This window comes from Ctenocephalides felis, unplaced genomic scaffold (assembly GCF_003426905.1).
Source record: "Ctenocephalides felis isolate EL2017-DRISC unplaced genomic scaffold, ASM342690v1 CF-g0.4_SCAFFOLD_03572, whole genome shotgun sequence".
NCBI lineage: Eukaryota > Metazoa > Arthropoda > Insecta > Siphonaptera > Pulicidae > Ctenocephalides > Ctenocephalides felis.
In genome coordinates, this window is record NW_020539726.1 from 40571849 (window position 1) to 40586226 (window position 14378).

Consider the following 14378-nt stretch of genomic DNA (forward strand, 5'->3'; position numbering starts at 1 on the left):
ATTCGGCTTTTTCTCAAGTAAGGACATTCTGCACAGTTTTTTGTTGAAATAGTCGCTTAACTCAGCCAATAGAGAACGTTTTTTTTTTTAAAAAAAATACTAGAGTGCACATCGCATCTGATCCAGTATATGGAAAAAATGGGCTTAAATTGAATATTGCAAAATAAGTGTGTTTATTTTCTACTCTTTATAGAGTTATTATCTTTAAATTTTCTCTAAAACTGGCATGCAAGATTTTATATCAAGTTAACAACAAATTTTCTATGCAAAACAACTAAAACTCAAAATATAGATAGATAGATAGATAGATAGATATAGATATAGATATATAAACCATGTATTATGGGACAGTGTAATCGCTTATAAAATTGTTGTTTACATGTGGGATATTTGGAACCGACGCACTTTTAATGTTTTATCGCCGTAAACCACAAATTACAAGTTTTTCTCAGATTGATTTTATATGAAACTGTAAGGTTTGTGCATATTACAACTGATACCGTGTCCATTTGCATACCAATAATCGTCAAGTTAATCAATGACCATGGAAAAGCTAACAATAATCAACTTTCATAATTCTGCTTAATTTTATTAAGAAAATGTTCATTTATTATACATGTATCAGAATATAGAATATGAGGATATAGTCATTATATTCAAGAAAGCTCGCTGCTGTATCGGTTTTTGGTATAACCAATGAGCTTTCTTGTTATCAATGGATTATAAAAAGTTTTTTCAATGTTAGTTTTATTTACACTAAACGATACTTCTCATATCTCGAGCTTTCTCTATATATTTTTTTATTTCTATATTTATCCTATTATTTTATCTTCTTGCTTTATAGAGTACAAATACCTCGAGGGTTTTGCTATTTGTTCTATTGCTGAAACTATTATCATGCAAACGAGAGATTAGTTAGAATTATTATTAGCGCTCGAGGATTGTATATTAATTCGTTTTAGAAATACATTCTAATTTATTTAACGACTTAACTTCGTAATTTAGCTATTGTTGAATTGAACTTAGAAGAAGAAGCATCCAGAGACTATTTGCTATTTATATGATGATGTAATATACAAAAAAGAAACAAAAAGCGAAACAGAAAGGTAATAAATTATAAACAACAAATAATCGTAATAATAATAATAAATAACGATAGTGATAAAAAAAGAAAATAATAAAGAATTTAGATAGATGTTAATATTATGGAAATTGTCTGGGCTTTTAAAAATATTTTTTCTGCTAAACAATAGGTATGCACATCTATTTTCTTTATTATAGTTTTTTTCACAATAAATTTATATTTTTCATATGCGGCTGTTACTGCTTTTGTGGGTTAATTAGTATACCAGTAGTTTTTAGTATTTGTAGAATTTAATATGTCCAGGCTGGTTTGATTACACACGTATAGAGTAATTATTTGTTATTTTCCGAAATTTTAGATTATTCATTGAGAAATTATACAGACAGTTCTTGTCCGTCCAACAATGCTCTTGATCATTTTCCGGCACGTAGCTTAAATGTGATATCCGTAGACGGCGTAGCACTATTTTCTCACCCCGCTGCGTAGGTAAGAAACAGAGCTGGTAAAAATATACACTGTTAAGGTTCCTTATGATGGAATTTTCAAGCCGATATTAATTCTGAACTTTGTATCTTTAACTATTAGATCTATTAGCTCTCATTTTAAATCTTTAAACCTTATCGCTTACATGTAATTGTGAGGACAATATCTTTTTAAGTGTAACAGTTCAGACGTAGCCTTTAGGAAGTCTTTTTGGAACTATATATTCACTTTTGTGATGTTTTATATTTGATTTAATAATTACTGCAGATCTTTCCATCGAGGTCTTTTGACTAGATGTGGATTTCTATAGAACAAATATATTGATATACATACGGAACTGTTAATTGTAAGATGTAACTTAGAAATAAGCACGACTTTGATTAACTTATGCGACTATTTACATTGATTAAGATAAAATTAATCGGGATTTAAGTCGATTCCTCAAATCATTTGTGTTCATAAGTAAATTTTTAATTAGGTGGAATTGATTTATTCGTTACAATTGCTCATTTGTTCTGTCAATGTGCATGCCATAATTTTTAATTCTGTACAATCATTATTTGTTAGTATTTGTGGAATTTATTAAATTAATTAGATGCTTGGTGTCAATATAATTTTATCGCGCGCAATCCAATTAATGTCGGTATATTGTATTATATTGGGTTGTTCGGAAAGTAACTTCGTTTTTATAGACAATTTGGCACGTACTTTTCCTACAATAAACAATTACTTTGATAAATTATGTATTGGCTGTTTTGACCCAACACCTGTTGTTGGGTCATTTTTCTGGGATTATAATCCCGAGATCATAAATTTTTTGGTCGTTATTTGCAAAAAACTGATCAAAATGCTTCTTGACAAGCTGATTCGAGGTAAATGTTTCACCGCCTAAAAATTTTTTTCGTGGCCGGAACAAATAATGGTCCGATGATGGCAGGACTGGAGAATATGATGATTGTGGCATTGGGTCCCATTTAAACTACAAATGCTTTTGGCAATTGACCAAACTTATGTGAGGTCTTGCGTCGTCTTGATTTTGTTTATCCAGCTGATGACATAAGGCATTACCGTTATGTTATCCTGCAAAAGCTAAAAATGCTGCATTACTTTTTCTGGAAAATTTCAGCTCTACACCTGTTTTGAGCAGGTTCTTCTTTTTAGTTTCTTAGGCAGTTGCGTATATTGTATTCTCTACATCCTATTTGACATTCCTAATAACAATTCGCTTCAAAACCTGATAATTTTCAGAATTTTTCAGTGGCGAATCGCGGACGCCACAGATTTTTTTCTATGAGAACCATGCACATTGAGCTTCGAAGAAAATCCTAGACCTTTTCCCAGTAGTCATGAACTGTTAAAATTGATAAATTTTAACTCAATGGGATCTCATGTTTGCATCAACTAATACCTTTCTTGCGTTTTTAACAGCTTCAACCGTACATCTTTGACGTGGGGCATTTTAGACATCAAAATACCAGGAATGAAATTTAGCAAACCAGTTTTGGCACATCGGTCAATTTCATTTTGACTTAAACAATATTTTTACCTTTTATATAGCAAAAGAAGTGGCACCACCCAAAAATTACTGCATTCAATTGATTAGAATTTTTTACACACGAGACTTAAAATATAAGCTTTCAAATCATATAATAAGTATAGGGCTTAAGCGTGATGTTAGATTCAAAAAAATATAGTTAAATTCTCCGCGGTAAAAAACGAAGTGACTTTTATTGTTAGAACTTCGTAATATTTTTTTACGAAACCTGCATTTTGCAACTTTAAAAATTATAGTCAAATACTCTGACAATAAGATTTTTCTCAGATTAAGGGCTCTATCTGGAAAATTGCCGAATCAAACAGAGCAATGCAAACTTCAGAACTATATCTACAAATTTTCATGTTATGGTTGCTAAAAACATAGTCGCAGAGAACATATTTATCTTGTTTGTTCAACTTGTTTCCTTACGAACATGTTCGGTTAGATAATCTTAGGCGCATTTTCAACATCTCGGAGTTCTGTGACTGTAGTTACACGTATGACCTGTTCTCAGTAGCACTGGACTATATATCTCAATCTTCTAAAAGTTTATATAATTGGTTTACTGTTTCTGCTTTAAAATAAACATATTGAGGTATACTCAGACTAACTCTTTGACCAGCGGCCGGAGAACTTTTTTAATAATTACCCCCCAAATATTTTGGTCTAAGTTGATATTACCTTCATGACGAGAAGAGATTACCCCCATATGGGCAACTACGTAGCAAATACAGTAAATATCAATAAAAAATACATACAAAAATTCCATTTTAAGCCTATTTGGGGTAATTTGCCCGAGTTCCTCAACCACTGTCTCACGTTAGACCGTTAGATTTAATTGCTGTTGTAACAGTATTATAGAAGTCTTCAAATTTTCGAAGATTTTTCCAAAAAAGATAAAGAATCAAATGCAAATTAAATATAATTCTCGGATGGATTGATGGATCTAGGTGCATAAATTTTGTCTTAGTTGATTTGCTTTACATACAAATCTTAGCTCAACAAATATTTTTTTATAATAGGTAATAGTATTATTCAATTTTAAAATTTTATTACATATGGCTTACTGTTAGTGTGTGTAATTTGGCATCTTTGGAGAATGGGCGTCGTTAGAAAAAGAGTTAGGCTTTCAGACAGAGAAATCAAATATCTCATGCATTGTATCCAGCCGTACAAAAAATATAATAACGCCCAATAAAGAATTCGTTCACAAAGCATTCCCAGAATATCTAAAATGCTCATTGTTGGTTTATAATAAGCGTGCTCGTATGTCGGCATGGTTTGGAACGCTGTCGTAAGTAAATTTATATCCCACAAACTCAAGAATACATCTTATAATTAATTTCAAACTATTTTTCTTACGTGTGAAGAAGAAGGAAGAATTACATTAGGCGCAGAGTTGGTAGAATTTTCAATATCCACGTAGTCAACGTAGTGACTACACGTAGACCTACAATAGTTGTCTTTTGATTGTGTAATAAAAAATTCCGTACGAACACATACTAGTCGCATATGAAGTTTTTACTATGAAAAACTTGCTATGAATTTCTTTTTATTATGGCTTAAAGTTAAACAAAAACAAAAAAATTAATAATAGTATTAATAAATTTCAATGGGTTTTTATAGAAATTGCTAAATACTGAAAATGAAATTTGTTTGATATCTTTAAGTTATAAGATCTTATGATGTGTACAGTTTGTGGATGTATAATCGTAAAATTATTGTATTGGATTTTGTATATAGACTTTATTAATACGCAAATTTTTGATTTTCCTACAATTATTGAAAGAATTCAAAGATCATTTGTATACTTCAATCTAACGTATTTAACTTTTCATGTAAAAATTTTGTATTTTTCTTCACAAATTTTTCAGTTTGTTTTGCATCCAATTTAAAATTTATGCTGAAATGTTTATAACATACATATGCAATAGTCACTTATCAAGATATTTTGACTATCGAACAAAATTTAATCAACTTTTATTATTACTGTTAAACATTTCATTTTAATATGCAAAATAAAGTTCCATAATAAACAAATCAATTTTAATCTATAATTGATATTTGCTTGAAACCTATTTGTCAGTTTTATTATTGACCATATCATTAACGACATATATTAAAGTTTTTTACAATTTTAAGAATTTTTCAAAATTTTGAAGAAAATTCTAAAAGAAATAGTAATATATTATTCTTAAAAAATATAAACCATTGAGAATCAGGATTTTTTCCAAACCAAGTTGTTGTCACAGTTTTGTTTATAAAAATGACGCTTATGAACACCATTTTTTTATAGGTTTATATTATGATTGATAATCTAAAGTAATAAAATAGATCAATAGTAATCTTAAAAATATTTATTTATTCCAATTTTTATATTATCAAAACATAAAACTTGATTGTTAAATATGAGCTTACAAATTTGTTTGTATATTAATTTTCAATACAACATTTATTTAAAAATAGGAAAATGGTCCAGCAATTTACCACAAGGCACAGTTTTCATCTTTTCAAGATTTATTCAAAACACTATTATAATCAATCTTGATACCTGATTGATATTTGTAATATATTGCGAAATTATTGTTTTCGAAAATAAAATTATATGAGAACATGTCATTTGAGATGAATTTTAAATACATAATATAATCAAAATGGTTTTGAATTCAAATTTGATGAATTTAAAATTCAAATTTGATTGAACATTTTGATGAATTTAACAAGAAAATAAAAAATTTATATCCCTAGTCAATTTTCCATCGGCCGTCGCATTATCGCAATCGTCTTGCCGCATTATAATTACTTCATTCTACTTTATAGTAATCATTGAAATGCTCCGTTTATCATTTCTATTATAACATACAACATGCAATAGCCATTTATAAATAATCGTTGCTGAGCGATGAAATTATCTTTAATATTTACACTGCATTAAAAAGAAAACCAAAAGAGATTGAAATTCATTTCCGATATAGGAAATAGAGTATATTATTTCTCAAGGTGTTTACAAATGCGTTTTATATATATTATGAAATGGTACGATCCGATATTCATATATTAACCCTTTTCACTCGCGAATTCCGAGATTAATATGTATTTTGCCCCCGAAGCGGCGGCATCCGAGTGGAAAGGGTTGAAGTAATTTAGTATTACATAGAAAGAATATTTTCTTCGTTAAAATTAATTTGTGTTCAGCCTCAATGTAGAAGTAAGAGTTTAATTTACAAATTTTAGATAATTTAGTATAAAGTGTTGAACAATACAGCATATGTCGTAACACATAATCAAACTTGAAAATTCATAAAATATCACATCAGAAACTTATATTGGATTTTGAATATTTTCAGACAGTTTTTGACATAACTTACTATTTTATTTTTTGAACATTTAATACCCATTAAAACATTATCTATATTATTATTACAGTAGAAGTCCATTAGTCCGGCACGCTCGGCTTAGGTAACGGACTATCGAAAATTCCGAACTATGGGGCGTTAATTATAAAATCAATTAGGTTAATAATTAAACTTCGTAAAATGTGGTAAAGTACAAAGTGGTGAAAAACAGTATTTAAAAGGGGTAGCAGTCATTAGCACATAACAAAACCGTTTAATTGTCCTTATGTTTTTCTAAACTTTGACTGATTTTTTCCCTCCTCAGCTAATATAGAATTAAATTCTCAGACTCGAATTTGTATTTTTCTGCAAGGATTTGGTTTTCTGAAATTGTTTTCCAGTTACATCCAATTTTTTATTTCCATGTCTAAATTTAAAGTAAACGATCAGAATAATTACATATGATTTCAGCAACTCCTAAATTTTGTTCTAACTGTTGTGCTTTTTCAACAATCATTGTCTCTGTTACCGGCTTTTCTTCCAAACGTAGACTGTACAAAAGCATTGGAACAATACTCTAGTTCCAGTTTTGGATTATTGAATGTTTGTCTAGAAGACGATGTTTAAGTTGTTACCAACTGAGTAGCACACTTTATTAGTTCATCTTTTGATTTTTTAATGTCATAAACAGTTCATGAGCCAATATTAAACTCATTCATCAAAAGATTTTTATTCTCTTATTGAAAAAAACAAAAATTTACGAAACGGTGCTGTATAGGGCATTACGGACTGTTGGGTGCCGGACTAATAGACTTCGACTGTGTCCATAAAATGTGATGGATTGCACCAAAGTTATAAGTTACAGGTTTCTTGCCCCTCTTGGTCCGCCTGATGTCAAGCAGCAGTGACATTAGTTTTCACTTGAAAATATAAAAACAATATGTTTCCAAGTCAAAATCGGATCACCCGATATTTTGCATCAATAATAAATCGTTAGTAGTAGAAGGATTACCAAAATTGTAATAATAAATTCATTGCATTTATAGATAGTACGGCCGTTTGAGTTTCCATATATTCAAACCAATCAATTTAATTTATAAGTGATATATGTATAAATATCAAAATAATATGCATTATTACAATAATAGTTTAATATTCTCATGTGCATTGGCTCATTATTACTAAATGAGTAAAACATTATCTATAAAAATGTATTTATACCATATTTAATTATAGTGTTTTCGATGTTATTTTTTTTAGAAAATCTTAATTAGCTCATTAAAATTAGTTATCAAGTATGAATTATATATCTCATACATAATTTTCATTTGAATCACATTTATACACGAAGTGATGGGACGCTCGCGGTCAGCGTATCACATTGAAAGGATGGGATATCTCGGACCACACACGTTGTTTCTTCTCATTGTTAATTATTACTACTGCCGACTTGATATGAAAACAGATTCACTAATATGTTAAGGCACCAATTTGATGTTGTGAAGTTGTTATATTTATACTGCGCCACATTCGTTTGTGTAAAAAAATACAATTTAACATTGCATTTTTTATTACATAAATCAGACAAGATTAGATCTAGACATGTACTAATACATAATTTTTTATGTATTTATTTTTAACAGCAATTAGAACTTAACGAGTTCTATGAGAACGACTTGGCTTTATAGATGGCAACCCAAACGGTTGTCATATCTCTTTATAGCGAATCTATTATTTCAAATTTTCGGGTAATGGTATTTTTACTTGGAAACATATTGCTATCTATATTTTCAAGCGAAATATAGACCACACACGTTGTTTCTTCTTCTGATTATTAATTATTACTACTGCTGACTTGATATGAGCACAGATTTACTAATATGTTTAGGGTGCCTATTTCAAGTTGTGATCTTTATACTGCGTACATTCGCTTGTGAAAGAAATACAATTACCATGGCATTTTTATTATCATAAATCTGACAAAATTAGATCTATAGACATGTACTAATACATTATTTTCATGGATTTATATTTTGAAATACAATTTTAACATTGCATTTTTATTACATAAATCTGACAAGATTAGATCTGCACATGTACTATTACATTATTTTTACATGTATTTATATTTTAATTGCAATTACAACTTAACGGGTTCTATGAGAACGACTTGGCTTTATAGATGGCAACCTAAACGGTTGTCATATCTCTTTATAGCGAATTTATTATTAACTTCCCGTAGGGCAAGTTATAGTAATCGCAAAAAAATCGAAAATGAAAATTTTTATATATCTTTACGTTTCAGAGGTTTCTGAACATTTTGGCATACCTTAGAAAAAATGGATGTATGTGTGTGTGTGTGTGTGTGTGTGTGTGTATGTGTGTGTGTAACTGTGTATGTATGTATGTATGTACGTGTGTGTATGTATGTGCGGATACAAATTTTCGTCGACGATTTCGGGAACACGGGTCAACCGATTTGAATAATTCAAAAAACATTCGATTCGTATTGATAAGGAGACGTGCTGATTAGTTTTTGGCGAAGGCAGGTCTAGCCGTTCCGAAGATACGGGGCAAAAAGTGCCGAAAACGGTAACTCAGTTTTTGAGAGAACGGAGCATCCGATTTGAATAATTCAAAAAACGTTTCACTTGTATTGACAAGATGAAGAATCGATAAAATTTTCTTGAAGGTAGGTCTAGCGGTTTCGGAGATATGGAGAAAAAAGTAAAAAAATGAGCCATTTGGCGGTCAAAAATGATCATTAGACATATGCTCATCAAAGTATCAGATATTTTATAGAGATTTTAACAATAAGTATACAATTTGTTAACATTCCTATGGGTTCCGTACCAATGCTTATGCGTTAGACGGCGACGCGGCGCTTACGCGCTTTATATTTTGTCCCTATGCAGTTAAAGCAGTACAATTGCTTTGAAAAGAAAGTTCAGATCTTCCACAATATGTCAAAATAAAAAAAAATTTTTTTTCAAAAAAAAACAAAAAAAAAAATTAAAAAAAAAATTTTTTTAAAAAAAAATTTTTTTTCAAAAAAAAGTAATTTTTTGTCCAATTTATAGTTTCTCAAAAATCTTATTTTTTCAAAGTAATTTTTTTTTTTCAAAAATGTTAATCGTTTTAAAAAAAAAAAAAAAATTTTGGTACGGGAAGTTCCAGCAATTTGCCTTAAGGCACGATGCCTTAATTGCCTTAAGACAGAATTCCACTTACAGCTAGTTTTGTATATATTTTAATTGTTATTCATTATGTAAAATAATTGTATTTTTGAGGAAGAAATCTGTGGGCTATATATTTAAAATAAATAAATAAATAAATAACACAGACTCTTTAACTTTAAAATAAAAACCAAGATCAAAAAATTATTATAAAATTGTATAGTTTTACCTTAAGTCCTTGTACCAATTTAGGTTTCTGTATGGCATAAGTCGTACCATCACCAAGTTGTCCTTCATCATTATCACCCCATGTGAAGACTTCGCCTTGGTCACTGCAGGCGACACAATGTAAAGAACCTGGTAATAAAATTAGATATATTATTTATTAGATATGTTATTTAAATTTGAATGATTTGTTAACTTCCCGTAGGGTAAGTTATTGTAATGGGACGAAAATCGGAATTGAAAATTTTTACATTTCTCGACGTTTTCAAGGTTTCTGAACGTTTTGGCATACCTCAGAAAAAATGGATGTGTGTGTGTGTGTATGTATGTATGGATACAAATTTCGCCACGTTTTCGGGCGAACGGATCAACCGATTTGAATGGTTAAAAAAACATTCGATTCCTATTGATAGGGAAAAGAGCTGATTAGTTTTTGGTGAAGGCAGGTCCAGCCGTTTCGGAGATACGGAGCAAAGAGTGCAGAAAATAGAAATCGACTTTTTGAGAGAACGGAGTATCCGATTTGAATGATCGAAAAAACATTCAATTAGTAATGATTGGGAGAAGTGTTTATTAGTTTTTGGCAAAGGTAGGCTCAGCCATTTCGAAGATACGGAGCTAAATATGTAAAAAATGGCAGTTTTTGAGAGAACTAAGCGTCCGATTTGAATGATTCAAAGAACTTTCTGCTCGTCTTAATAAAATAATTGATTTTGGAAAAAAAAAATTTGTTTCATTTTTTTTTTTTTTTTTAATTTTTGTATATCGAAAATAATTCAGATTTTATTTTTAATTCTGACTGTTGTTCTAATATACTTTAAACAAATAATTTCAACTCTGCAATTCAGTTTATATAATTCTTATAAATATTAGACAATGTTACAATATTTATAATAATTTATTTGAAAACATTCAGTATTCCTCGAACATTTCGTTACGGTACGGGAAGTTCCAGCAATTTGCCTTAAGGCACGATGCCACCCACCTCACTAGTTTAGTTTCGGTTTGGTGCTCTTTTGTTTCATTTGTAGTATTCTACAAAATATTTGTGAATCGTGGATGAAATAGAGGTAGATGAGGTATTTGCATTAGATGTTGAATTAGTTCAAGAAATATCATCTGGTCTTTCTAAAGATGTTCTAAAGCAATCATCTGATTATTAGTAGTGATTTCGAAGAACAGCAAAAAGAACTTTTAATAGTAAATAGATCTACGATCATTAAGACTGTATTTATGAACCAATTTGTTAAAAATAACTTAAATTTTGACTAGGAGTTTATTCAAATGTAAAGTAAATATTTTAGATGCTTTATCATATCATTATATGTCTTTCTGACATAATAATATAATAGACTAAATGGTCAACTGGTTTTTTATGAAATGAACATTTGGTTTACATAAGCTATTACTGTATTTAGACACTTAACAGTTCTTTACCTGTTGCTATAGATACAATTTTAGTCGATTGCAAAGCCAGAATTTTCTTTGGTCTTCGAATGTGGTCATCATTTCCATGACCTAATCGATGATAGTCACCTTTTCCCCTGAAAAAGATTAAAAACAATAAAATATTGGTCAAAAAATAGTAACATTTTTATCAAAACAATCAGTAAAAAAAAACATTGGTCCTTCGAGCCGGATTTGACGTCCAGCAATCGGAGGAAATAAAGTACATCACATTGGAAGCAAAAGGAGCAGAAATCAGGTCACTTAAAACTAACAATTCTTACAATTACCATCCGTGTCAAAAATGGAATCTTTAAAATTACTAAAAATGAAACAACGTGTAATTAAATCACGACTAACGAGATTTGAGAAAATTTGTAAACAAAGATCAGAAACATTTATTTCTGATATTGTAGATATAAGCCGCTATATTAAAGATATAAAACCATTATTTGAAATATTCAAAACAATCATTGCAAAAACATTGGTGTGAAACGATTCAGACTGACTTGAAACATAAAATTGGCAAGCCAAATTTACTGGAAAAACTTTAATTTCACCTTCGGGAAGTTAATAAATCTTATGAAAATGTTTTTTTTTCTTAAATAAGAGAGCAATGAACATTATAAGAAAGTATTGTAAGAATGCATTTATTATTATTATTTTTATTATAAAAATTTCTATATTTACCATGTATATACACTTCCAGATCTTGTCAAAGCAACTGAAAACTGAGATCCACATTCGACTTTGATAACTCCTAAACCAGCAAGACTTTCAATCTTTTGTGGTACTTTGCAGCCATCGGATCCACCTCGTCCTAGAATAAAACAAAACAAAAACAAATTTAGAACAATAAAAACAAAAACTTAATTGAATTCAATGAAAATTCATAGTCGTATCAATATTTGAATAGTTTCTCGAATGTAGATCATTCAAATAAACAAAAAATGTATTAATTATTTCTAATTATTACCTAATTTTCCATAATCACCATCACCCCATGACCAGACATTATCATCATCAGTAACGCAAAGAGTTTGAGCATCTCCGGAGCCACAAGCGACATCAGTAACTCTGAAACCGGCCAAAGCTTCAACCTAAATGATAAAAAAAAATACATAATAAACAAATTAAACAAATAAAATTTATATAAGAAGTTCATAGATAGATTAGTGGAAGAATGTAATTTAGTTATTTTTATTATCTACATACTGAAGTAAATCTGAAGGCAAATCTGAAGTATTTTTATTATTATCTATTAGTTTTTGTGAAAATTTAGGAAAACTTAGAGTAATTTCCCTATTTTATATAATTTTCTAAGGAAATTTAGGGATTTTCAGTTTAGATCAGTTTTTGTGAGAATTGACAAAAATTTTGATGATAGGAAATATCATCAGTTTTTAAACAAACTTATGGAAATTTAGTGTTCCTCTCTAATTAACTTCCCGTAGGGCAAGTTATAGTAATCGCAAAAAAATCAAAAATGAAAATTTTTATATATCTTTACGTTTCAGAGGTTTCTGAACATTTTGGCATACCTTAGAAGAAATGGATGTATGTGTGTGTGTATGTATGTGCGGATACAAATTTTCGTCGACGATTTCGGGAACACGGATCAACCGATTTGAATAATTAAAAAAACATTCGATTCGTATTGATAAGGAGACGTGCTGATTAGTTTTTGGCGAAGGCAGGTCTAGCCGTTCCGAAGATCCGGGGCAAAGGGTGCCAAAAACGGTAACTCAGTTTTTAAGAGAACGGAGCGTGCGATTTTAATAATTCAAAAAACATTTCACTTGTATTGACAAGATGAAGAATCGATAAAATTTTCATGAAGGTAGGTCTAGCGGTTTCGGAGATATGGAGGAAAAAGTAAAAAAATGAGCCATTTGGCGGTCAAAAATGATCATTAGACATATGCACATCATATTATCAGATATTTTATAGAGATTTTAACAATAAGTATAAATTTTGTAAACATTCCTATGGGTTCCGTACCAATGCTTATGCGTTAGACAGCGACGCGGCGCTTACGCGCCTATGCGGTTAAAGCAGTACGATTGCTTTGAAAAGAAAGTTCAGATCTTCCACAATATGTCAAAATAAAAAAAAAATTTTTTTTCAAAAAAAAAAAATTAAAAAAAAATTTTTTTTTAAAACATTTTTTTTTCAAAAAAGTAATTTTTTGCCCAATTTATAGTTTCTCAAAAATCTTATTTTTTCAAAGTAAATTTTTTCTAAAAATGTCAATCGTTTTTATAAAAATAATAATTTTTGGTACGGGAAGTTCCAGCAATTTGCCTTAAGGCACGATGCCTTAATTGCCTTAAGACAGAATTCCATTTACAGCTAGTTTTTTTTCAGTTTTTGGGGACACTTAAGAAAAATTAGAATAATATCCCAATTTTATATAAGTTTACGATTTGATAAAAATACCTCATATATAACTTTACCATTTTCGGTTTGAACTGATCTTCACTATCACCATGGCCAAGTCTACCATAACGTCCTTTACCCCAGGTCAAGAGACGTCCTGCAGCAGTAATTGCTGCAGAATGAGCACCTCCACAAGCAATATCCATGATACGAATACCAGCCAAAGATTCTATCAGCTTGGGACGATCATACCCACTGGAGGACAAAGAATTAAAAATTTAGTAATCTAAAATTATATAAAACCCATATTTATTTTTACATATACAAAATATTTTTTTATTTTTACTTTCTGTTCCCGTGTCCAAGTTTTCCATCCTCTCCTTCGCCCCACGAATAAACTTCACCTTCGGATGTCAAAGCCAGGCAATGTTTACCACCAGAGTTGACTGCCACTTTTTTAATGAAAACATGCTGAATGGATTCCAAAAGAGTTGGCACTGATACTGAATCCGAGGAACCGATGCCTAGACGACCACCAGCCCCATAGCCTTCAAAGAAAAAGAACCTCTGATTATTCATTTATTTTATTTATTTATTTAAATATATAGCCCACAGATTTCTCCAAGAAGACTCAAAAATACAATTATTTTACATAATGAATAACAATTAAAATATATACAAAATTACAATATTAAGTTAGTAACATAAAATGC

At 29.9% G+C, this 14378-nt stretch overlaps 1 protein-coding gene across 1 annotated transcript in view; it reads right to left on the bottom strand.

Annotated features, from left to right (window-relative positions):
* Positions 1-1751: 1751 nt before the first annotated feature.
* LOC113388485 (probable E3 ubiquitin-protein ligase HERC2) overlaps positions 1752-14378 on the bottom strand; it is a 30171-nt gene continuing 17544 nt past the window's right edge. Inside the window, exons 12-18 of the mRNA XM_026625860.1 lie at positions 14012-14213; positions 13743-13920; positions 12263-12386; positions 11977-12106; positions 11278-11384; positions 9845-9972; positions 1752-1871 (exon numbers count right to left, since the gene is read on the bottom strand). Of these exons, the coding sequence (XP_026481645.1) occupies positions 1752-1871; positions 9845-9972; positions 11278-11384; positions 11977-12106; positions 12263-12386; positions 13743-13920; positions 14012-14213 (989 nt within the window). The remainder of the gene's footprint in view (positions 1872-9844; positions 9973-11277; positions 11385-11976; positions 12107-12262; positions 12387-13742; positions 13921-14011; positions 14214-14378) is intronic.